This window comes from Corvus cornix, chromosome 1A (genome assembly GCF_000738735.6).
Source record: "Corvus cornix cornix isolate S_Up_H32 chromosome 1A, ASM73873v5, whole genome shotgun sequence".
NCBI lineage: Eukaryota > Metazoa > Chordata > Aves > Passeriformes > Corvidae > Corvus > Corvus cornix.
The window spans coordinates 72,560,219-72,586,359 of record NC_047057.1 but is presented as its reverse complement, the minus strand read 5'-3'; the positions used below and the strand labels follow the sequence as shown (position 1 = coordinate 72,586,359).

Below are 26,141 nucleotides of genomic sequence, written 5' to 3'. Positions count from 1 at the left end.
CCAGCTACTCTTAATCCGCTCACAGCTGAGACATCTGTTCTGCTCAAAAGGTATGTGCTGCAGGAGAATCACCATTATTGCTTAATAGCATGGTGTCTATGACACATAGTTTAATCTAATTTTGCCAGGTAGGTAGAGGAGTGCACACAGATACTACTCAGCAGTTCATATAATACCAGAAACACAGAGCAGAAAAAAAGCAAAGCCAACACACTCATCTGATGACTCTAGGCTTTTTCAGTTCATGAACCATCTGGGAGCAGGCTGCCATTTTCTGCAATTTGATTTATTATTTATTATTTTTATTACTATTTGATATTGATAAACATGTTTGTCCTGCTGACATACCTACTCATGCACACATATAACACCCTACATAACCATGTAATTCTGTATATATAACATGTAAAATACATAAAATAGGACTCCTCCTCAGTATCTCATCCATCAGAAGCCCACCATTCTGGCTTGAAGAGTGTTTGCTAGCACTGATTGGAAGCACAGGTCAGAGGGTCAGCTTCTATCCTCTGACCAGATAAATGCAAGTCCTAGCACGGGATTTCTGAGGACCAAAAAGACTTCCCTCCAAGAATAATGGGAAATACAACAAGCATTCACCAATGAATACAGTTACAGAATGACATGTGAGTAAATAAAGATCTCCTGCGTCATTTTGGGGTGCTCTCCACGTCTGTCGCAGCCCTGGAAACATGGGGACAAGGCAGCATCCTCACAGCTTTGCTCCCTTTAGGGAATGGGGGAAAAGCACCCAACAAGGGCCAGATCTGTCTTTCCCACAGTGATGCTGTGCTGCAGCCAGGCAGAGGCCATGTGCAGGGCACCTGGATCCAAGGAGAAAGCAAAGCGTGATGCTAATAATAACTCTGCCTCGCGTGGAGCTTCTGGGCCAGGACAACAACGTGCCGCTCTCTGCTTGGGGCTCCACGCAGAGATTTGCCCCTTCACATTTGCTTTTGCTGAGTCCTAACTTGGGAATAAACTTGTTTGTTAGCACAGCCGCAGGAAATCAACTGCAGGAGTGAGGAATGCAGGTATTTCATTTGAGGGAATACACACAGACGATACCCCGCGATATTCAACCAGCCCCGCGTAAAGCTCAAAGGGAAATATGCAGAGTAACAACAGTGCTTTGCATTTCTATAGTGCTTGCCTTTGGCAGCTCTCTGGGAGCTTGCAAACATTAATGAATTCACAGAGGCAGAGATTCAGAGAATATAAAGGCCAGAAGGGACTTTAGATCATCCAGTCTGACCTTCTGTGTATTGCACGCTACTTGGAAATTGTGTGGAAAAGAACCACAAACATTATTTGAGGGTGGCAGAAAATGCCTTCCTGTGAAAGGCTTAAAGAGCTCAATCTGTTTAGCTTATGAAACAGAAATTAGAGAAGCTATGCTGTAGAAATACCAACAGTATTTACATGCAGCGAAGTCGAATCTTCCAGAAAGGCATCTACCTTTGATTAGAAAAACACTCAAGAAAGGGAAAAATACTGTTTCCCTCGGTATCTTATGACAATACCTATTCATGGTCATTGTTAGCATTCACGTTTACTAACTCATTTCAATCTGTTTGGTTTTTCTGTCACAGGTTCTGTTATTCTCTCCCCTAGATTAAAAAAATGAACCTTCAGTAACCAGCAGCTCTCTCTGTGGAGGCACTTTATACTCTAAATCAAATAACCTCTGTCTTCTTTTAGGTACAATAGGCAGATTGAGTTCATTAAGCCTTTCACTGAAAGCATTCCCTCACCTCTGAACAACACTGTAGCCTATTGTCACACTGCTTCCAGTTTTTTCTCCTCCTTTTAGAAGTATTTTCCACATTCACTACTGTCTGTGCTCTATATTGTAGACACTACATGACTTTTGCCACTTTTCTCTACTCCTTCTCACCAAAGAATGTCTCACAGCACACTCACTAGGCTGTGTGAATATTGTTCCTGCTTTAAAGATGGAGGCAAATGGAAATGCTAGGACAAAACCCTAACAAGTAATTTTGAGGGAGGCAGATTATGGGTAAGTGGTTCTGATCCTACTCATAACCACCGTTACAGTAGTACAAAATCAGTGCATTTTAAACATGAACCTCCAGATTTATGCAATTCTTGGCAAGAGAAAATCTAGCCCTTTATTTAAAAGGATGATCCCCTTCCAGCATTTTCCAATTTTTCATCCACTCATGGCCTCATATGGTTATTTTTCACATATTTTTCACTGGACATAAATGTCTTGGATTCCCCAGTTATTCCTTCTCTTTCCCCTTATTTTCATCTTCTTGTGACTGATCATCCCCTTTTCAGAGAGTGCCTCTGACCAGCTGCTTCTCAGATTCTCCCTTCTCTGGTCTGCTCAACTGCTCAGCTGCCACAAAACACATCAGCCCCCACATCCCCATCTGCTTTTCAAGGGCTTGTTACCATAAGCAGGGGTTTTTCTACTCACTATTCTTTACTTTGCAAAACCCAATGCACTCAAGAGAAACCACCACAACATCAAAGGCTGAGAGAGGGGTTTAGGTCAGCCTTAGCTTCTTCCTGCCTCCCAGGTGCTGTGCTGGGACTCTCACCTGCATTAACAAACACCTTTTTATTCAGTCATGACTAAAATCCTGGAGTGTGTGAACTACAGGGTAAGAATGCCCAGCCTTGTACCCAAGGGGAACGCTGCAGTGAGTGGGAAGTTCCCTGAGTGTTCACCTTGCTTGCTGCTGGTTTTTGTACTGTGACATGGTGACACCCGGGACTTCAGCTGTTCCCTGGTGAAGGGATGACAGGCTAACAGAGTCTCAGCTCTTTCTATTCAAGGCACCACCACTTTCTTACACACTTTTCAAGCTCCAGCTTAAAGCCGTTGTCTTTATGCTCAGATTCTGGGTAAAGCTGCAGTACTCTAACAGACAGAATCCCACTTCTAGTTTTGCACCCTAAGTGTTTTGCTGGCCGGCCTATACTACACTATCTCCATACAACTGTGTGCTTCAGTTTAACCGTGTCCCCCAAGATGCATTTATTGCAGCAATCCTATCTGCTCTGGCCTCGGCTGCATGTGGTTAAAGAAGCTGGGTGCTCCCAGGTTCCTCTCACAGAGTCAGACTTCCTTTTCCTCTCATCATCTGTCTGTCCAGTCTGCTCCTGTCTCAGCCTGTATTCCTTTGACCAAAACTGTAACACAGACTAGAGAGAGGTCTCACAGGGCTTTGAGTAGGAGCATCAATGTATTTTCCCACTGGGAACACCTCCCTGAGTACTAGCACGGCATTTGCTTTGTCCATAACTGCATCACACTGTGACTCACCATCATCCCACCACCACCTAATACAGAAGATCCCAGCATTTTTTTCCTGAGCTTTCTCAGGGTATGTCTACCATTAAGTCCATCCATCTGCCTTTCAGCAAGGTTCTCAGGACAGATCTTGGCAGATGACAATGGTTCCCTGAATTTTATGTGGGCATCAGGGAGCAAAACAGCTTATGCTGATGATCCACACTGAAGATCCTCACTGAGACTTGGCAAAATTGGCTCAACAGTTCCCAGAAGACAAAGACTGCCTCTAGTCCTGCTTGCTGTGCTCTCTGCCAGATCTCTCAGAGTTCCCAGCTTACAGAAGATTTCTATTATTAGTTGTCAAGCATATGACCTTGTCTGTCGTACTACTGAAATTCATTCTGTTTCTGGTACTCCTGCCAAGGTCAAATAAGGCTTTCTCTACAATATCCTGGTCCTTCCCTGTAGTAGCAATGCCTTCTAGTGTTGAATTATTAGGATACTCCCTCACTCTCCACAGCTATCCGAGTCAGGGTCTCAGGTTAATATTAGCTAATCCCATGGGTGACCACGGGGAGTGTAACAAGTAACCTTTTGCTAGACTTTAACAGGTGATCTTGCTGCTGCTCTCTTCCCAGATTGCCTTCTCCCTCCCTCCCTTTTACAACTCCTCTGCCTCCCTTGATCTTCTCCAGTCTAACTAATTGTTTCTTATGTGGCATGTATCAATGCTTTACTGAAATACAGAGATGAGACCTTTGAAATTTCTTTTGTTTTCCAGGAAAACAATCATCTGAAAGCTGTTGGCTTGGCCTGGTGTTATCCAGCCCTGATAAACTCATATAGCCTGACTTTCTTTTCCCCTAATTGCTTGGTAGTAATTATACTTTCCTTGAAGATCTCCTCTAAAGTTCTACAAACATTGCAGAGGTCACACTTAAAAGTCTGAGACTGACAAACTTATTTCTCATCCTTCTTTAGTCCTAACTGCTGAATTTTCACTTTTCCAGACTGCACGGAGTCACCACTGTGTGCAGAGCTGAAAAAAGCCCTTTGCTGTAAGTGTGTGTTTCCATGTGCCAGCTCTCCCAGGGCCAGAGAGCACCCAGGCCCAGCACTGGGAGTGCACTAATCAGCTTGAGCTGCTTAATCACAGTAGTCAGCTTGTTTCTTTCCCCAAGGCTGATATTTCTGTCCTTATCAATAACTTGGGCAGAGAGTCTTCTTTGGTTTTGGCTCAGACTATAGACTCCTTAATCCCAACTTCACTCTTATTGACCACAAGTGGCCCTAATTCTTCTTCTTCTTTCTTTCTTTTTTTTTCTTTCCAAATAGCTGAAGAATATTATGCTGTTTGTTTTAACCTCCTTTGCAAGGTCTAACTCAGCTTGATATGTAAGCAATCCGCACTTTATCCTTACAATTCTGACCTCTAAGGGAGGGCAGGGCAGGGCAGGGCTAGGCAGCCTTCTTTGCTGTCTTTTTTCCATTCCACATAGCCTCTCTCTGCAGAGCCAGCTTAAGCAGTTGCTTGTCATGGCAGACAGATGGAGGGCAAGAGAATCAGGATCCTCACAGAAATGGGGGCTCTACACTGTCCCCAAAAGCTCAACTGCTCCCTCCCCACACTCCAGACTTTGCACAGCTGCCTGTGAAAGCAGTGCCAGGAGCCAGCAGCAGAACACCCTCCACAGACTCAGGGCAGCAGTGTAGAGGGGCCATCTAACCAGAATTATCTGTGATCCTATCAGTGGGGTTTCTGTAACCCAGTGAGAGAAAGGAAGAGAAGTAAAAGGTCTTGTGAAGCAAAAGGGATGGCAGTCAGAGTCCCATTACAAAGCCTTATGATGGGGAGATTTGTGCCTTAGGTAATAGGTCGGGCAGGAGAAAAAGAATTTGGGCTGATTTTGGTGGTTAAAAGAATGTATCTTAGGAGGAGGCTGGAGCTGTACTCAGATCTGCTAAGTTTCTGCGGTTCTCACCCTGCAAAACTTGTCTGCTTCTGCCTTGGCTGAATTTAAGCTACACCATCATACAAGACATTTCCTATAACCTCCTCTGCTGTGACATTTAGCTCCTTCATCCTTACATCTACAGACAGTTCATGTGATCCTTTTCAGCATCTTCTCATGTGGCTTTGCTCCTCTGCTGAGCTGTAGGTGCTGATACAGCTCAGGACATCAGCTATACCTGGGCTAAGACTACAGACAAAGCACTTTACTCCATGCATTTTGGATAAAAGACATGGGGCACTGTGGGGATAGGTGTGAGCAGGGTAATGAACTGGCCTTGCATTCACACAGAGATTTGGGTGGCGTCAGGGGTGTCAGTGCCGCTTGCCTGGCAGCCTGAGGATCTTCACACAGCTTCAAGTGGAAGGTCCTGCACCATTCGTGACCCTTGCACTTTGTCAGTCCCCCTGAATACCCAGTGCTTATTGACAGCCCCTGCACACTGGGTAAAACTGCATGGCCACAGGGATCAATCCTGGACCTACCTGGAAAACACCACAGACAGGAATAGGTGCAAATTGCTCAGTGGTTCTGAGTGTCTGTGCACGTCCCCAGCGAGATGTGCAGACAGGGATCCCAGGATGTCACAGCACACCGCACAGGAGCTGTTTATGTATGCAGATGCACACACATATGCACAAATCCCCTCACACATCGCTTATCTACACATCCTACGCACTCCCACGAGCACCTCTGTGCAGGGATACAGGGCCCTGCTGACGCTGGGTAGGCAGGAGTTAATGGAAGAGAGGCTGGGAAGGAAATTAAAAGCAAAAAGAAGTTGAAAGCCCAGCACATGATTCTTCTCCTATCACATCTGTGAATCCTGGAGCGCAAGAGTAATTGTCTGCAATGAGTCAGACCAAAAGGCACAAGGAAATGGTTGCTATGGCAACCCGTGCACTGCTCTAATTCGGCTCAGAATTAAAATGGTATCAAATAATTTGCAAGCAAAGGGAACATGGCAAAGGCGCTGGGTGCCAATCTAAAAAATCCAGCTATATGCAAGTCTCCCCTGAGTCAGTGTCAAGGGCCCCTTTTGCTTCAAGAGTGACAACCATGGCAATCAGAGGAGCTGTAGAGGCGGCGGTGATGGATAACCTTGGGTGAGCAGATTTCTGCTAGGCACAGGCAAGAATGGGGTCCTGGGCTGGAGCTCCAGCCTGGAACAGGCTCCGGGACTGAGGATGTCCTGGAGAGATGCCTCACCAGACCCCAAATGGGAAAACTCTTTGCTCACAATTTTTTGTTTGGGTCCCATTGAGAAAATTCCCTGAGAGGGCTGGTGAGGGCAGGGCCTGGGCACAGGAACCTACCCACAGGGTCTGTGCTGGGTGAAGCACTGCCTGCATGGGCTGAGGACGGCAGGGCTCACCCCTTTATGCTTTTTCCCTGGTAAGTGGTGCAGTGTACATAGTCAGGCACTCAGCAGAGCCTACAAAGGAATATTTACTCTACAAAATTGGCTATTGTCTTCGATTTTTTCCCCAGACAAGGACGCATCCCAAGGCAATAGACAATGTCTGCACACACAGGGAGGAGGCATGGTCCCTGTGCTGAAGATCTTACAGCCTAAGCAGGCAGCACACACACCATGGAAGAAAAGGAATTTGCTAAGGTCCAGCCAGGGTGAGCAGAATGCTATGAAAGATGCCCCACGTGACTATTTTTAGCATTCTTTTGAGGTCAAAATAGACTTATTTGTCCCTCTTGTCCCCAGTTACTGTCTATGCATGGAGACATCTATATGGAGTTCTGCAGGCAGATGTTGCTCTCTCTGCCTGTTCACTGACCCAGCTGGAGGATAATCAGCTCTGAAAAGGGAACCATGTGGCCCCAGCACTGATGCCAAACCTTGACGAAAGGCAAAGTTTGTAAGACCAGAGCCAGTGCAAAATGATGCAACCACCTCCCTTTTGTCTGGCTCATAGAACAGCTTGTGTGGGCCCCAGAAACACCCCAAAAAGCAGCCTGTGTGCTTGCAGGTGTCCCCCAGGGCTCAGTGTGTAAGTAGAATGCAATGGGAGGCAGGCAGGCAGACGGGTGGATGAAGGGTGCAAGAGACACTGCTTTTGGCACACCAATGGCCCCATGCCATGGGGATACTGGCTCAACCCTCAGGGCAGCCAAATGTGTACCCACTGCTAACAGCCCCCAGACAGATGTGCTGAGAGGTGGAGACAGCACAGCTGCTCTCAGCACTAAAACCAGCAGCATTTCTGTCTTACGAGTGCCCCTAACACTTTCTGTGACTCAGTTCCAGGGCACAGCCTGTTCAGATGTCTCTGATTTTGCTGGATCAAATGGATACGTGAGAAACTGCTCGGGCTAGCGGGATTGCCAGGAGGGGCTGGCACCAGGAAGAGACCAGACATAGCAGGTGATGGGCTGAAAATGAGTTGTCTTCCTTCTTTTTATCCATCCTACCACTGCACGCCGGGGGGACCAGGATTTCCATAAAGGCACCTGGTGTTGCCTCAGGAGCTCACGGAAGTCTCTGCACTGAGACAACTTTGGCACAACCTTCGGCATGAAAAGAGGAACAGCATTCCTTGTGAATACTGCAGCACACATTCAAGAGATCAGCTACCCTCATATTTTGTATGGGTATCTTAATGCTGCTTTCCGAACCAGCCTAGTGAAATAATTTTAATTCTCCAGTTTATATGCAGCTATTTCCGTGGAAAAGGGGCTTATGCTATTAGAGCTTATTTCCGTGCATTTTAACAGCTTCTGCTGATGCTACTGGCACTTTCCAGAGAGAAGGTTGAAATGTTTTATCCATCCAAGCAACAAAACTGTAGGAATACAGAATTGTGTGCAGATTAGCTTGAAAAATGCCACAGCAACAGTCCTGCTGAAAAAGCCACCTGCACCTCCTGTTCCTGCTTGCTGGTAGCAGACAGCAGGTAGCCAAAATTGGAGACCAAGGAAGAGGAGAGACATCAAGCTGGCCAGGAATTGCTTTTCAAATGAAGAGCTTCCATCAGACTGATAGAGGCTGGATTCTAACCAGAGGTAAAATGGCAAAATTACTCCTCATTACTTGCTTTTCAGACTGATTGATTTCAAATTCTTTTGAAAAAAAAAAAATCAAAATACATTTTTAAAATCTGCTCCTGCTGTGAGTACAGAGCTCGTGTAAAAATACTGGTCTTGATAGCTCAGTGCCCCAAAACTCTGTCTTCAAAACAGAGACAACATTTCTCTTCTCTGCCCCTGGTTTGAGTTTGCCTAGGGCTCTCCCCAAATCCATCTGCATGAATTGCTGGTGTCATGGGATAACGATTTCACTGTGGTCCAATAACTGCTGGTAAGAACAGCAACTTCCAATACAAACAGAGGAGAGAAGTGTTGTATAAAATAAACCCACACCTCCCATTTGCATTATTTTTATTGGGCACCATGTGCATGCCCCATTGTCTGTTTCCCACCCCTGACACATGACAACCATGGCAGGGAACCTCACCCTACCTGTCCCTGTGGGGACTGGCAGCCAGCTGACAGCCACGGAAGTTGAACAGCAAGAAGGTCAGGCAATGAAAGAGACGTCATCCACAGCCCAAAGTGACAGCTGAACTCCTGCACAGATTCCAGCGGTTTCACTGGGGCTTTAAATCACTAAAGCTTCTGTCAGCAACTCCATGTGATTTCTGCCTTGCAGCCTGGGGATCAGAAAGCCCCAGGCTACTGACTCACGGGAGGGAGCAGATGACAGTGCTATCTGGGGCAGGACATGGCTTGGGGAGAATGCCATCAACATTCCTTATTTCTCATTTCCAACGAAGTTAGTGTGCGTGAAAGGTACTGAACTGACATCCCAGGAGAATAGCTGCCTTCTAATTAACTATAATTAATCATCCAGGCATTACTTAATGTTTGCACAGTGCTTTGAAGTGCCAAAGCACAATAAAGCAGGTAGATAATATTCATTCCAAGAAATGGGTATCGTCAAACCAGGGCTGCCTGTGTGGCTTCCCACCAAAGAGACCACACCAACTCAGCTCATACAAGTGGACCCTGCCTTGGCTCCACCATGTCCTCCAAGAAATCTGTGTGCACACTGAACCCCTTGTGCACCCCTTCCAGGCCCATGGGGAAAGGAGAGGGATGGATGAAAGGGGGGAGGCGAGGGCAGGGCAAAGGACAATGCTTTTCCCTCCTGAATTTGGCCACCTCTCCACCTGGAGCATGGAGGAGCATCTCTAATGGCAAGAGGTGCAGCTTGGACTTCCCCTCAAACCCATTATGGGATTTCCCACTGAGCTAAGACAGACTGAACCGGGAGGAAGGAGGCCCTTGGGCTTCCCCCTCCATCCCTTCTCTCAGCCCTCCAGACTGTAACTCTCTAATACCATCTGACTGCTCCCTCACTCCCTGACAGCAGCCAGGCCTTTGTCATCTTCCTGGACATTTGATTTCACCAGTTTGCCTTACTCTGCCCTGGCTGGGCACTGCCATTCATCTGCCAGAAGAAAAGGGGCCCAACACTCCCTGTCACTGACATTCTCCCCAAGAGGGGCACTGGGGGTGCTCCCTCCCCATGAGCACGGCTGTAAATCCTGCAGCTTAATTTTTCACTGCATGCATAGTGAACATTTCAAAGTGCTTACAAATCCCCTCAAGCACCAAGTCAGACAAGTGACAGTGTTTGTAATGATCAGTGACAGAATGACAGGCCAGTTCATACCACTTGTTCTTTTAGAGGGGCACTTAAAAAGTCTCTGTTGTTCCCCTTTTACAGAACTGTGGCTGCATTTGTTCAGAAACTACAAGTCTACACAGATATTTGGCTTTCTGGGAACCAATGCTGGGTACCAAACTTCTGGTAGTATCATAACTCTTAAATTACCATGGTATCATCCCACTGAGAGCTGATGCCATCAGAATAACAATAACACCAATCTGCATCCCATTCTGCTCTGATTGCCTCTTCTGTGCCTCCACGCTCCCTCCCCTTCCTTCACCTCTCTCCCATACCCAGGATGGTGTTGCAGCACTGCCCAGTGTAATTTCTGCTGCAGCCTCTGCTGTGGAATGAAGTTCCCTAGAATCAGGATCTAGCCACTCAGGAGGATGATATTACTGTGAGGAGAGATGAAGTGAGATCTATATCCTTACTCTCAAAGCTGACATCCTCAAGAAACAAACCAGTATTTCAATTGGCAGTGTGACCACTAGTTATTGCCCTTTTTTTAAATGACTGCTGGTATGAAAGATTCAGATGATGAACCTTTCACTACTGGAAACAGAGCAAATGGTAATACAGTACCTTTTTGCTCCCTGAACCCCCCCAAGCATGGTGTGAACTGACACCCAAGCCAGCACATGGGACATATCTCAGCAAACCCTTGCACTCCTGCTGAAGTCCTTGGAAGCTACAGCTGGGGACATGAGGAACTTCGGACCCTTTGGGAGATGCTATTTGTCCTGATGCTGTTATTTAGCCCACCCATACCATGGATCAAAGATGGGTTGTTTTCATCAGAGCAAAGGAAACCAAGAATGAAGAACACCCACCATGTGTGGGAGCAGCAGAAGATGCTTATGGTCAGGCCACCTGAAGTACCTGCTAGTGACAGGGACCATGGTACCTTTAAGGAACAAAAGCAATTTAAAATTCATTTCTCTGTCTCAGCTTCGTGGTTGCCAGTGAGAAAACTGGTTCTGCATCATTTCCTCAAATGACAGATTTTTTTCCTTATTGTTACTGTTTTAACACGATTTGTTTCCCTATCCTCTGCTGTTTCCTCCACCCTCTGCAGAGGATCCTGTCCCTTCACAGCATGTCCACAGACAGTATTCAGCATAACTGAGTGGGTGGAAATCTCCACAGGGGTTGTGAAAAGCACTGCTGACAGAAGAGAAATGGCTCTGTCAGGGGCAGATCCTCCTGGCACTTGTTCTTGCTCCAGTGCTTCCACTGAGAAGTTTCCTTCCTTGTATTTATGCTGAGTGCCAGATTGTCCTGGTTTCAGCTAGGCTAGAGTTAATTTCTTCTCAGTAGCTGTTAGAGTGCTGCATTTTGAATTCATAATGAGAATGGTGTTGATAACACACTGATGTTTCGGGTTTTTGCTAAGTTGTGTTTATCCTAAGTCGAGGGCTTTTTTCCTTGTCTCGTGCTCCGCCAGTGAGGAGGAGAACAAAGGAAACTGGGAGGGAGCATAGCTGGGACAGGTGACCTGAACTGACCAAAGGGACATTCTACACCACAGAACATCATGCCCAGTATATAAACTGGGGGGAGTTACCCAGAAGGGGGACCAGTCTGGGCTTGGGAAGAGGGGTCTGGCATGGGGCAGTGGGTGGTGAGCAATTGTATGGTGCATTGCTTGTTTTTCCTTATTATCATTCATTATCATTTACCATTGTTGTTGTTGTATTTTACTTTATTTTCAGTTATTCAACTCTTCTTATCTCAAACTGCGAGTTTTACTTTGATTCTCCTCCCCGTTCCACCACGGTGGAGGGGTGAGAGGGAGGTTGGGTGAGCGGTTGTGTGGTGCTTAATTTCCAGCTGGGCTTAAACCACAACACAGATGAACTGCTTGTGCCTCTGCTCTAATCCACAGGTCAGGATGGCGAAGGAAAAAGATCATGAAAAACAAACTCCTTTAAAAAGAAAAATGTTCTTTTCTCCTCTCAAATTAATGCTTAGAAAAATGCTTCAGTGCTGTACTGAGACCCTTGGTGCAGTTTCAGTGCTCTTTCATTTTCTGCTGGGTATAACAGTGTCAGGTGGTACCAATTTTGGGAGCAGTTTCTATCATCCAAGCACCTATTGATGTGAACTTTGCTGAAACTATCTCTGTTCACAGGTGTCTCTGGACAGACCTGATAATAATTTTCTCCCTTTGGGTATAACATAGTGAAATGTTCTACTTCCTAACACCTATCCTTCAGCTTATAAGTACTTTCTCAATGCCCATGTGATAATTAAAGACTATTACTGTCAGCTAGAACTTAGTGAAATCCTGGAAATTAAGGAATGCTTCATCAGGTGAAGTTAAATTGCTATAGTTTTACTGGCTAGTAGCATTGAAGAGCATTCATTGTATCCTACCCAACCTAGGCAAATGCAGTGGCAGACTCTGTGATCTGAAGGTTATCTGCTGTATGGCCTTCTCTCTTCCCTATCCTATCTATAGGATACTCCTATAACAAAATTGTTCTTTGGTGTCTCTTATCGGTCATTCCTTCCACCATACAAAGTTCCATTAACACTGACCATTCTTTCACAAGAAGCTTTGCATCACAGCACATTTCTGGTGATAATTACTCCATTACCTGTTCCATCAATCTCTTCCTTTAGTCACTGCTTCCAGGAATAAAAAAATTTCCATGGAGCTGCATCTTCTCTTACCCCAATACTCCCATGCTGAGTGGTTAAATTGGGCATGGTGCCAGGGTTACTGATAGTGTTGATTTGTTTTGTTGAATGGCTGCTCTGTTTTGCTTCTGAGTTCAGTGTACTTCTGTAAAGGCTGAAGCAATTAATACAGAAAATAGCAACTCTTCAAAAACTTTGGGGTTCTCTTGGAAACAATGTGCTGTATGAATTTTCCAAAAGAAGGTGCAGTCTAGTGAAGGTCTGCCAAAAGGAGTTTAAAGCTCAGATACAACAATAAGTTTGGCAATCTGTAGATCTGAGTTGGAGATCTAGCAACATGCCCATTCCACCAGCAGAAGTTATTTTTCATTTGAGATAACAATGGAGACACATAAACATGATGCTGTTCCAAAGCCAAAAGCTTTTCCTGCAAAGTTTTAAACCTGCATGGACTTCCCAACCTACTCATGCTCCAGAGAAAGAGTCTCAATCCCCAATTCACCAGCACTGGAGATGGGAAGCTTCCATTCAAACAGCCTGTTTCCCTTTTGGAAGCCTGTCAGCCACTCAGTACCTGTTCCATTATTCTCTGTTTAGCCTAGTTTTCAATACCACAAGCTATTGTGGCTCCTGTCACTTCCTCTGAATGACAAGCTAACAGCTCTCAGCTCCCACTCTGAATGCAAGATGCAGCCATTTCATTCAAGATAAAAAGAGAAACCAGTGTCCTACCTGCAGCAATTCCCATCTTCCCATCCACAGACACAGACACAGCCGTGCTCACTGTCACCACTTTTGGCAGGCCACCTCCCTCTGTCAAGACACAAATACAGCAGGCTTGGTTAACTTACCCCCAAAAAGGAGTAAAATACAGCAGGAGAAGCTTGCCCACACATTTTCCCATCCAGGACAGTGTGTACATATGCCTCAACTCTGAAACACCCCAGAATTTGGACGGCTGCATCTTTCAAGACACATAAGCAGCCTAATGGACTATGAGTGGATTTTCTTTTTCTCTTCTCTCTGGCTCATGATACAAGTGGCATCCTCAGCATAAAGGAAGCACCCAAGGCTGGATGGGGCTTCGAGCAACCTGGTCTCATGGAAGACATGCCTGCCCATGGCAAGAGGTACGGAACTAAGTGACCTTTAAGGTCCCTTTCAGTCCCAAACGTTCCATGATTCTGGGATAAAATGTAAAGGATTGGCCTCCTCGATTTTGGGCATGTGGAGCTTCTCTTAGGCCTTCTCTTAGCTGTTCTGCTCAATGTGCCATCTGAACTCTGGAGACAGAGGAGAAGCAGGACAGGTAATTCCAACACCACTTGCACAGTGAAGGCCAGGCTTATGTCTAACTCTTACCCAAGCCAGGCCAGCACTTCAAACTGCAGACACAGCACTTCCAGGTGCTTCCAGAGTGCACTCCATTTTAGGAACAAAGTCTTCTGGGACTTTGTTGCCTAAACTCTCTTATGCTCCAGGGTCTCCCAGTTCTCCTTGAGCTACTTCTGTAAGCATTCTGTAGGTCCTGTGACACATCTGCCAGCCCTGTGCAGACCTCTGAGCTCCCACAGGGCATTTAAAACCACATGGCTGGATGGGCTCAAGCAACTGAACCCCACCTCCCTTTGTCGGTGCAGTTGTTTCAGCCTGCAATTGTCCATGTGGCAGATTCCCTTTGTGTATTTTTTTAAAGTGATTAGATAGCTTCAGCTGGGGCACCTCTTTGGGAGCTGCCAGGGGACAGTCTGGAGGCCAGCCTGATGGATGTAGTCTGCACCTGCTTCCCTCCTCACGTGCTCTGTGGAAATCTCTTGCTTAGACAGATGGGTCAGGGACTCTTCCCTTCCCCACAACTCCAGCATTTGTTTCTGCTTTCCACGTCTGCCTTTATCATTCTAGGTGTGTCCAGAGCACAATTCAGCACCTACCACAGTTCAGCCTGCAAGCTCTGACTATTCTGGCTTTGTTTTTTGATCAAAGCCAGATTAACCTGCTCAAGTGTCTCAAAAGTGGTAAAACTCTTGCAAAACAAATACTCAGCCCACATCCCTTGGGCATGATCCTGCCTTTATGGTGAACCCCAAATGTCTTGTTCTAGGATGGGACAAAGAAGCAAAATACACACAGGCTTTCTAGAAAAAAAAAAATCTGCCCAACACATGAAAAATCTGGGTTGTAAGAACAGTGCTACTTGACATGCAGAGGCTTCCCTGCTGTCCTTTTATCTCTGAGACTTCTGGACACTGGAAGGAGGTGCTGTGCCTAAATGATCCTGATGACCTGCAGTCATTTCCTGCTGGTCTCCTCCTCAACAGAGAGCTCTTGGGGGTTTTCCTTCTTAGATGATTAGAAGTCCATCTGCCATGAAAACCTCCTGAAACAGCAGGGGATTTGTGGAAAACATGAAAAGGGGACTTCAGCATCTGATAGAATTTAGTAAGAAACTGGGTGGCCTATTTTGGCTAAAATGTGGGGCAGCCCTGCTTCATCAGATGTCGAGGAAGGCCCTGGACTGTGCTTTACAGTGAACCACTGTCTCAGAAGCACTGGGTAGTATTTCCTGACGCTTTCCAGGCATATTGTGTGATCCCATGGATCACAGTCTCTCTAAGCCCAACTGCTCATCCCTAAAGAGGCTAATAATCTCCCTTACAGTTTAGGGCATGAGGTCTTCAGGGCCAAGTGCTACTTCTTACAATGTGCCTGCAGGGTTTCCAGGTGAATGGGGCTCTGAACTTGATTGAAGCTTCTGACCCATGGCCATGTGAAACCAGGAACAGTGCCAGCTACTTGTCTTCTGGCTTCATCCCAAACTAGCTATGACTTCTAAGAAGGCCACAGCAAGCCACAACCTCAATGTTTAGCCAGCAATGACTACTGTGGCCTGGGTAATGGCTGCCCTGGGAAGTCCCACAGGGTGTCACTGCCTGGTTTTCCAACCAATGCTCTATTCCAAAGAGCAGATGCCATGGCTTGCAGGGGAGTAAAAGGTCCCTCCTGCCATCTCTCCACACCTGCCTTTTAAGTGAGATGTAAGAGTGCTGGGCAGAGAGAGGCTTTTGTAGGTTTCGAGTATTTTCTCTTTCCATTCCTTTCCCTTTCCATCCTGGTTCATCTCTTGCCTCCCAGGCTGGTTTTCTTCTCTTTGCTACTTGCTTTCCCACCCACCAGACTCCCACCACTGTGCCACAAAAAGCTTTAACAGCTACAGTGCCGAGCTCTGTGACAGAGGAGGAGAGCTAGGGGCCAGGGAGGAGCACAGAGGGGATTTCTGCCTTCTGTGGAGGAGTCTCACATGAGTATTTTGTTTTGCTTGTTTCTATTTAGGCTCTTCTGCTCTCTTCCAGCCTTTGAGAAGGTCCTGGCTGGCCCTGCATACTCACAGGAACCAACACCCTAAGCAAGAGATACTGAAAAGCCACTCCTTGCTTTCTTCTAGCGTTTGAACTTCTTTGCCAAGCAAGAGATGCCATATTCTAGTACTAGGATTGGAAGGATGCAGGGCACCAATGCTATGGAAGAGCCTTCCCCCTCCACCCTTTTCCTCCATCATCTTCCATAACAAACCCATCCTTTCCTGTCATGGAAAGCGGTGATGGAAAAAATGATACCCTCTAAACTTAGACTTCCTGACTGTTTGCTGGTCCCTCACCAGCAAACCCTGACCTGTTACTGTCATCCAGCAGGGCTGATGTTGTTCCCTCCCAAGCCTGGCCACACCTATGTGTCTCATCCCTTCTGCAACACCTTTCCTGTTCCCTTGTCATGTTTCGTGTGTTTTCCAGCCCCGCAAAAACCTTGCGTTCCCCCAGCTCCTGCCTCCCTAAACCTTTCCATCTACCCGAGCCCTGCATTTCCATTTCCATTTCCATCCTTCCCCTCCCCTGTAGCCCTGCATTTCTCATTCCTGACTGCCTTCCCCACACCTTGTAGCTTCATCTTTCCGCTGTGATTGGTATCGTGGCCATGACCTCTCTGTCCCTACGCTGGTGCGAAGGTAACGCCAAGAGGGCAGGTCTCAGCCCTTCCCAGCAGGCGGGAGGCAGCGATAAAGGGATCGGGATGGGCGTGCTGTGGGATGCAAGGTGTGAAAAGCTTTTTTCTCTTTCCCTCTGCTCTGTGTTCAGGCTGGCGTTACCTGAATCATCTTCTGAGACAATGCTGTAGATGAAGCTCCCGGGGGGATGCTCGGCCGCCCTGCGGTACCACAGAGGGAAGTGGTCCATGGTGAAGATACTTTCCTTGTCCTTCTGTGTCAGGAATTTCCTGCCGGGAGAAAACACGTTGCTCACGGTGCGGAGGAGCGGCAGCCCTCCTCGGGACAACGCAGTGGGACACCTGCGGCAGGGTGCACGGCCGGCATCTCATCGCCCGGGGCTTTCCCGTGGGCGAGGGCACACGGTGTCTCCCGGTGTCTCCCGGTGTCCCCCGGTGTCCCCTCGGGGCAGCGCCGGGCCCTCCCCGGCTCCTGAGGGGCGGCCGCTCCCGCCGCGCCTCCCGCGGCCGCCGCCAGGTGCCGCTGTTGGCCCGGCCGAGGCCCGCGGCGGCGGCCCCGGGGCGGGCGGTGGGGCCGGGCCGCCCGCGGGCTCTGAGGGCCGGGCCGGGCGGGAGGGGAACCGGGCAGGATGGAAGGGTTACCGGGCAGGATGGGAGGGTTACCGGGCAGCACACCCCGCGAGGAGCAGGGGCAGCGCCGGAGCGTGGATGAGGCGCGGCAGGTGTGAGCAGGTGGGCGAGGGAGGAGCAGGTGCGGCTGGCTTGTGGCCATTGCTCACTGCAGGGGCTGGGGAGCGGGGGAGGCAAGGGGATTAGGCAGTCTCCTACAAAAACAAACAACCCACCCCAAACATAAGGTTATGCAACTGTGGGTAAATCCTCATCTCCTCGGGAGACTCTCTCTTTGAGCAGAGACCTCCTAGCAGCCTTCTAGTATCTGAAGGGGGCCTATTGGGAAGGTGGAGAGGGACTCTGTTAGGAACTGTAGTGACAGGACAAGGAGGAATGGGTACAGATTGAAAGAGGGGAAATTTAGGTAAGATACTGGGAAGAATTTTTTTACTGTGAGGGTGGTGAGCAAGCTGCAACAGGTTGCTGAAGGAGTTGTGGATGCCCCAACCCTGACAGTGTTCAAGACTGGATAAGTCCTTGAGCAACCCAGGCTAGTGGGAGGTGTCCCTCCCCATGGCAGAGTGGGTCGGGAACAGATGATCTTTAAAGTCCATTCCAACCCCTTAATAAATTCTATGACTCTGTGATTCCTAGAGATGCAGGGATTGAAGTGTTAGAGAAAAGGGGTCCTTCCAAAGGTAAGAGGATGTATCGTGGGGGCATGGCAAGACAGGCAGTGGGTGCTCAGGAGAGACCACATGAAAATCAGGTCATTTCCTTCCCTGGAGGTTCATACAGCTTGCCTGGCAAATCCCTTTGTTTTCAGGCTCTTGTTTTGCTGTATATTTTGACGTAATGATAATTCCTCATTTATGATTCCTTCCTTTCAGGGGATTCCAGAAGCTGCTCCTGTGGGATGTGTGGGGGTCTGTCTCTGCAGTGTGGTGACTGTGCCTCTTTAAAGCATTGACCGCTGTTCCTGATGAGCAGTGGGGAATCAGGAGTCATGTTAGCCTCCTGCAGCACACGGCATTTCTCCCTTGTTGCCAGAGGCTGCTACTCTGAATTGTTCAGACTGCTTTGAACACATGAAGAATGTCACCTTTCAGGCACAGCAGAGCTTAAATGTAGGACTCATGTTAGGGGAACTTGGGGACAGTGAAACAGCTGCCAAGAAGCTAATAACCACCACCTGCATGGTCCCTTTCTGTTCCATCTGCTGGTGTGCCTCTGTGACCTGTCCTTTCTTACAGCAGCATGCACCAGCCTTCGTGTTCAAAATGCAGCAGAATGCAAACTACCCTTTCCACGTCAAAACCCTTCACTGCACACACACTCCTGCCTTGAGGGAGAGGACAAGAGAATGAATGGGATGTGACAGATGTCAGTCACGTCACTTAACGCCTCACTGCAAGGCACTGGGATGCTGCTGCGATGTGGGCAATGTAAGAGGCAGAACAGAATAAATCTGGAAGAGGAATTGAGACAGAAAGATCAAACATAGCCAAGCTGCAATGTCGCTGGGGCACTGGAGTGCAGAGCCTTTGCACTGCAAAATGGTCCTGGGGGTATGTAGTAACTGTGGGCATTGTCTGTGTCAGATGACTGAAGTCAGGGAATGGTTGAAGGTTTTCATTCAAATGAGTGCACTTGGGGATAGTATTTTAAGCAGAACTCAAAAAGAGAGGAAGACAAAGGCCCCCTACTCTGACTCTGTGAATCAGCCTGAATGCCATTAAGGTGTTGCTTCTTTCCATTCTGTTTCGGTCTCCCCAAAAACATTTCTAAGGCTGGTGGTGATTTCATGCTGCCCCTTCAGAGACACTGACAGAGACCCCTTAATGCAGTTTAGGGACTTACTTGTTGGAAATTTTCTCCGAGCCCACATACAGGGCACTCCTCATGAGTCCAGCCCGAGTGCCCAGAAACGCCATCTCAACACCTGCCTCAGTGTCCCTGTGGAACAGAAACACACAGGCAGAAGCAAACAGTTCTCAGAAGAACAGCTGTGATCCCTGCTCCAGGGTGAGGGCCTTTCAAGCTCGAAGCTACATCTGGACACCTGGTCCCAAGTTCATTTGCAATATAACCCACCTACACCAGGAGTGATACTGGCTCCTCCCTGCTAATGGCAACAGGTTGTTACTGGCTGACAACTGGCAGGTTTAAGACTTGTCCTCAGATTTAAACCTTTGAAGTCTGCTTATTTCATTCTTTTTTAAGTAGACCATAAGCTCCTCTGTCCCTGCTAGCTTTGCTCCAGGCTGCTCTCATGAGGCTGAAGTGCAGGAGAGGAACAGCAGAAGGAGAATGGCTGGATCAGGGATGCAGAGAATGGCCAGGGTAGCAGAATGTGATTGAAGAGGGTGTGTTGGTGTAGCTGTTTAAAGCTGTGCTGATAATTGGGTATCCTAGCAGGATTGTCACTGGCTCAGCTTCTGTCGGTGCAGGGATACAAGGAACTGAAATGGGGACAGGAGGCCAGTGGCCACGTGTATCTGTAAGTAACACGTTGTCTGCTGGAAGAAGATCTGTGTGACATGATACAAGATACCACAAGCAACAGGTGCCTCACTGGAAGTAATAAAACAGAAAGTTGTTTGCTGAAGCCAGCCTGTGCAGTACCTGCCTGCGGTTCAATCTGAAGGCACCACCAACAGAGACAAGACTAAACTCCCTTTCTCCGCTGGCAAAACCCTTACCAAACTAAAGGCTCTCCCAAGGAGGCCCAGCCTACTGGAGTTCACTCCCAAGAGACGCTTTTCAAGTTATTTCTAAAGCTATTGTGCTATTTCTATCAGCTTTTGAGCTATTTCTACAGGGTCTTGTATGCTGTGCAAAAGTTTGTGACTGTTTCAGGCACTGCATAAACACACAGCATCTGGAGATGCATCTTTAGTGGTGTTCTACCCATACTTATTTCTCCTAGACTTACAAGGACATATTGAGGGCTAGTGTTGTCCAGTAGGCCTCCATGGGGGCAGTGACCACTGCATCAAACAGCACTTCCTGGACCAACTCTTCATCACCTAAGGAGAGAAAGGAAGAACAAAAATCAGGAGAGAAAGACATCTTTCTCCCTAGATGTTTTAGAGAGTCCCTTGGTGAGGAACACCTGCCTGTCCAGGACAGTGGATCAGTGTGGCACAAAAAAGAGGCCTCCCATTACAGGGCAGAGAAGTGGTCCTAGCACCCTGGGTGGTGGAAAGCACAGGAGCTGATGTCACAGCCAAGATCACAGAATTACAGAATCAATGAGGTTGGGAAAGACCTCTGAGAGCATCGAGTCCAACCTATGACCCAATACCACCAGACCAACCAGACCACACTGAGTGCCATGTCCAGTCTTTCCTTAAACGCCTCCAGGGACAGTGACCCCACCATCTCCCTGGGCAGCTGTTCCAATAACTAATCACCCTTTCTGCGAAGAATTTCTTCCTAATATTCAAAATCATCAGACCCGTTCCCCTCCAAACTCTGTGGAAGGGTGGTGCCCAAACAAGTGTGGGCAAGTGAGAGGCTTTCAACTGAAGTTATTCATTAGACCTTCACTTGACTCTTCCATTGAACAGGCTGTCCATAGCCATTGCCTCAAATCCCTGCCTTGAACTTTCTTCTGGGTATCCTGTAGAGAGGATACCAGCCACCATCTTCCACTCAAGTAGCTTCCTTCAAAACCACTAATGACTTTTTTGTGGCTTCTACTCTGTCCCTTTGCTCACTGGCTTCTCTGTTAGCCCTCCTTCCTTACTGTGAGTCACAAAACATTGTCCTGTCCTGGTTTTCACCAGATGCTCAAGCCAGTCCAGGCTCTGACTCTAATCCCCTTTGCACTGGAGCTAAGAAGCGATTAGGAATCTTCCAGGTATCATCATGTTCTAAATGACGTGCCCCAGAATCCCATTTCTTTGACCTGCTTTGTTTCTCTATTGCCCTGCTTGCACTAATTGGTGAGAACATGGTGACCATTGTGCAGAAATGCCCCTTTCAGTGCTGTTCTAGGTGGAGCCACCTAGAACACCCATCACTTCAGTGTTTCTGGCACTGAACTTTCTGGGTTGATGTTCCAGGTGTCCCTTAATGTTTTATCTCAAGTTCTCCCAAATTTCTTTGTCACAGATCTCGGGATCCTCCTCTCCATAGTTGTTATTCAAGCCTCAAAATCAGAGCCCATCATGAGATCTTTCCCTCTTCAGGCCCCCCATGTCTAGGATGTGTTCAAATCATATTTTTCCTCCACAGCACTTCCAAGTCTGCGTATTTCTCACCGTCAGCTCTCCTGAAACTTTCCTCTTCCCTGGCCTCTTCAACTCATACATCTCCTCTTTCCAGCCTACCCCAAGGACAGCCAGGAGGGGACTGCTCACATTGTGCAAGAGAGGAAGAATTACCAGATTACAGTTGATTTTACTTTTAAGAGATTCCCATCCTTGTGCCAAAGCTTTGTGCCTGACTCTCAGGTGCAGCATTACAGGCAAAAGCTTGTACTTGGCACAGCTAAGGGGGCTGAAGGACATCCTAAAACCCAATTGCTGTAAGGAATTCCTGTGTACAGCTGCCCATCTCTGCCCCCTGATAGAGATCCCATTCTTTAGTGGTGCTGTATCAACTGTAGGAAAATGGGACCTGGTGCAAGGGATGAGCAGCAGGGGGAGCAGGAAAGATGATAATCCTGTGACCACTTTTTTCTCCTGGATCAGTTACCTGCTGTGTTTGGAAAACGAAATTAATAATCCTTGTTCTGAAAGAATCCATCTCTCTCTAGAGGGCACCGTGAGTCCTTGGAGGATGATGCCTGGGGTCCCTGGGAAACTGAATCATCTCAGCACTTTTCCTGGCTTCTGCTATTGCCCCCTCTAGCCCAGTCAGTCAGTCTTAAACCTGGTGTGCAGCCCCTGCCAAGCTCCATTCAAGCCTTCCATTTTCCAGTATTTCCTATGTTGAGACCTCCAATAAGGTTGAGTTTTGTGTCAGCTTTGAAATGGAAAAAATCCCCTGACAGAGACAAGGAGGTGGATCCTCAGCTCATTTCCACTTGTGAATTAATCTGGCTTGAGTTCAGTCCTGCCTGTGTGAGCAAACGGCACAGGAGTTCAGTCTGACACCAATCAGTTTGTCACAGTCCCCTCTCCCTTGTGATGGGTACAGGAAGACCCCAGCAGGGCCCTTTCAGTGCCTGGGACTCACATTCCAGGTCAGGCTCCTCTCCAGTGAGGAAACGGATCACAGCCTCCAGCTGGCTGAGCTTTCGGTGGTCGGGATCAATGTCGGTGATGCAGTAAATCCTGGTGGGAAGTGGAGAAGAAGCCCAAAAGGGCAAAGAGAAACAACAGTCAAACAAATGCTCCTGGAAGATAATAACTGCAAAAAGAAAGTCAGCAAGAAACCTTGGTCTACAAAGTCTTTACCATTGCTGCATGTTGTGCCCACTCTAAATCCAACAATGTGACTGTAAGTCAAACCCTACCACTAAACCAAACACCAATTAACCCAACTGCTGTGCTTAGTGGGGCTGCTGTGTTCTCCAGCATAAGCTCACCATGCAACAGAGCTGTTCCAAATCCTGCCAGCAGCCTCCTGCGCTAAGCTGTGTAAGATGTGTACGTGTGCCTGTACAGACAATAACACTGTGATGGAGAGACCTGAAAAGCAGAGGGTCATGTGCAATGTGAGAGCAGACCAGAAGCAGAAAAAATAAAGAGAGGAACAAAATGTGATATGAGGAATGATCCTGCAGTGTGATAGGGTGACAACAAAAGCTGTCCCACAGGGACAACTGCAGGAGCCTCAGGACACAGTTTAGGGAGAAGTGGAAGAATGTATTGGAAATGCTCTGTGCTGTAAAAGAAACCAGTCTTTTAATCCTGTTTCCAATTTTGACCGCTCCGTTGTCAGGACAAGGGAGAGGAAGGGGTTATAAGAGAGAATCAAAACTCATAAAGGGGCTGAAAGGAGTGATTTATGAGAAAGTCTAAGAGAAATGAATATGTAAAGTGTGGTAAGCTGACACCTGAAGTCAGGAGTAAAAGGAGAAGTCGCTGTTTGTGTCTCAAATGTGCTGCTTGTGAAACTTGACAGTGTAATGAGAGGTGAGAAGGGGTGCAGGGATTCTTGAATATAGTTATTTTGGCTTTGATACAGCCTGGGTTCATGTGACTGAGTGGGACTGAATGTTGGGTTCATGAAAACCCCAAACCTCACAGCAATAAATGGAAAGTGCCGTGCTTCACCCTGTTTCATATCCAAACCAAGCAAAACCATAAGTTCTGCTTGCTATTGAAACAGGGGTCATAAATCACCTTCATGTTCACCAGAAGTTAGGTCTAGGCTCAGTTCAGAAGGATGCCAACCAAAAATAAAACTAGAATTTTAAAAAGCATTTGAATCTCTCACCAAGCTTGCAACAAAATTCCCTAACAGGTCTGACATACTGTAGGTTTTGTAAGACGATTCTGAGCAACACGAGGGGGAACAAAGTAAGTCTGAGCACAGAAGACTGAGGATAAATCTCAGCTGTTTCTTAGGAGAGGAATGTGCCAGGTCTTGATGGGATGTCCCAAAGGAAAAGGTGAAACTCAACTGCATGGAGACAACCAGGTCTTTGCAGATACAGCACCTGAACAGCACTGCTTTTTGTCTGGGCCACAGAGGGTGGTGAACTCGAGCCAGATTGCTGGGAACTTTGCCCAAATATCATGACAAAGTCCTGTGTCACTGACAGGATTTCCTCCACTTACCATTCATTTGCTAAAGACAAGTCTGGCTGGAGCAGGTCGTGCAAACCTGAAACCAGAGAGTACATGGAGTATTCAGTGAGGAAGCAGACAGACACATGCAGGCTCTGAAGGAGAAGTGAAGTGGGGACATTCAGAGTAGCTCCCTTGTCCCTTTCAGATTAACCTACCTTCTTCCACTGACGTGTTCCCCAGCAGAATGTACTCCCCGTGCCCCCTGGACAGCACAACACCCAGGCTGTGGGCAAGAAGGAAAACAGAGGGCTTGTCAGCAAGGAGAGGTGGCATTCCCAAACATGACACTGCATTCCCTGCAGTCACAACCCTTAAAGACATTAACTCCCTCCACAGCTATTACACACAAGAACATCACTGGAAGAGGATTAAGTGAGATCCGATTTCAGCACAGGGGGCTAAGGAAACTGTATGCAGAGCTCTGAGGCATTGCTGGTGACAACTATTTTGGCCAACATTGTAGGTCCAGGTCAACGATAACATTTCTCAAATCTGTGCCAGCTTCAAACCATCTCAGCTGGGGGGAAAAAACCAACACCCCCTCCCTCCCCTTCCTCCCCTCCCCCAATTTCATTCATTTGTTATTTGTTGTTTTATAATTTTCAGTGTGTAACAATGTTGAGGTTTTTTAAAGCCATACACCATATTCAGTGGAAATGAAAATTTAAGCTGTCTCATTTCTCTGAAATGAAACAACATGCTTTACCTAAGGTATAGATTTTGGACTCTGAATTTCAGGTAAATCATAATATACCTTTTGAATTGACCCCAAATAATATCCTAATGGCTATAGGAACAAAGAAGTCAGTTATGCCTACTGCTCTACCTATGACTTGTAGCAAGATTTATGAAGAGAAGGGACCAATCTGCTGTCTCTGATCAGACTTCTGATACACTGTATTGGTGCCACATGAGTCCTTGCTCACCTGAAGGGTGTGCCACTGATGTCCGTGAAGAAATAATCATTGGTGAGGAAGAGAACTCGTTTCTGAAATAAGAGGATGAATAAGAGAGACCATCTGACACACCAAGGGCGTAGTGGTGATGGAGACCTGGGATACATGTCCCCAAGGCTAGGCAAAACCAACACCTCACACCCTGCTAGGGCTGGCTGGAGGCAGGGATGAATGTGCAGTATTCAGCACACCCAGCACCCTGGGACTTTCAGGATCCAGGCCAGCCACTCTATCTTTCCAATAAGGGCTTCAGATAAACCTTTCTTTGTTCCAGGGCTCCTGCACTGGCTGCAGGAAGGGGTGGGGGGAAGCTGCCCTCCCTCTTGCCTCCTCCATGCACAAGTGCTGGGGCCCTGCTGCTCTTCTGCTAGACACAGCAACCTTGACAGCTTTGCACATCATCATCATCATCATCTCCAGCAGGAGCGGGGCTCAGGGGCAGATAGGAAGGAGGGGTGGAGTTGAAGGAGAGGCAGAATGGCAAATCTACCCTCTGTGTGGGTGGGCAGCCAGGGCCAAATCTCCCCACTCCTGTGGGAAACACTGATATTCCTGACATTTGCTTTCATGCCAGAGTGGAACAAAACATTAGCATATTCCAATTTTGTTTAAAAAATCAGTACAAAAAAAATTTACATTTTCAATTTGGAAAAAAAGTGCTGTTTCAAATCCAAGCCATTCTGATTCCCATGCAAATATTTTTTTCAGACTGACATTTCAACTGAAGACATTTCAGATTATTGAAAGCTGCTTCAGAACTTCATCTGTTTGCCAGACTGGCCTTTTCCTGTAGGAAAGTGTTGATTTCAGTGGAACTCTTTTCCAAAGGAGAAAAGTTTCTGGAAAGTTTCTATCCAAGCCTTATGCCAGTATATGAACCCTAATATGTTTAAAATCCTAGACCCAGTCTGAGAACGAGGTGAGAGGATGTGTGTGGGAGACAGGGGAGTGAACACAGAAAACTCAGTGTTCCCCAGGGAAAGTTGTGCCTGCTCTGACCTGCTCGAGCTGTGCAGCCCTGGAAGTGGAGCGGGGCACAAAGGGCTCCAGCTGCACAGTGTGCACCAAGTTTGTGCTCGCTGGGCTGATGGGGCTGGGGGATATCGTTAGGTGTGATGGGGATTCAGGATATTGTTAGGTGAGGAGGTGGCAGGTAGCTTAGCCCCTTTCTCCTCTCTCTGCCTCCATCTGTGG

At 47.4% G+C, this 26,141-nt stretch overlaps 1 protein-coding gene across 1 annotated transcript in view; it reads right to left on the bottom strand.

The window, feature by feature from the left end:
• CACNA2D4 (calcium voltage-gated channel auxiliary subunit alpha2delta 4) overlaps nucleotides 1–26,141 on the bottom strand; it is a 121,576-nt gene that overhangs the window by 51,824 nt on the left and 43,611 nt on the right. The window contains exons 19-26 of the mRNA XM_010404121.3: nucleotides 24,918–24,979; nucleotides 24,147–24,214; nucleotides 23,980–24,025; nucleotides 22,430–22,527; nucleotides 20,178–20,271; nucleotides 19,103–19,198; nucleotides 16,773–16,900; nucleotides 13,364–13,444 (exon numbers count right to left, since the gene is read on the bottom strand). Coding sequence (XP_010402423.2) covers nucleotides 13,364–13,444; nucleotides 16,773–16,900; nucleotides 19,103–19,198; nucleotides 20,178–20,271; nucleotides 22,430–22,527; nucleotides 23,980–24,025; nucleotides 24,147–24,214; nucleotides 24,918–24,979 — 673 coding nt within the window. The remainder of the gene's footprint in view (nucleotides 1–13,363; nucleotides 13,445–16,772; nucleotides 16,901–19,102; nucleotides 19,199–20,177; nucleotides 20,272–22,429; nucleotides 22,528–23,979; nucleotides 24,026–24,146; nucleotides 24,215–24,917; nucleotides 24,980–26,141) is intronic.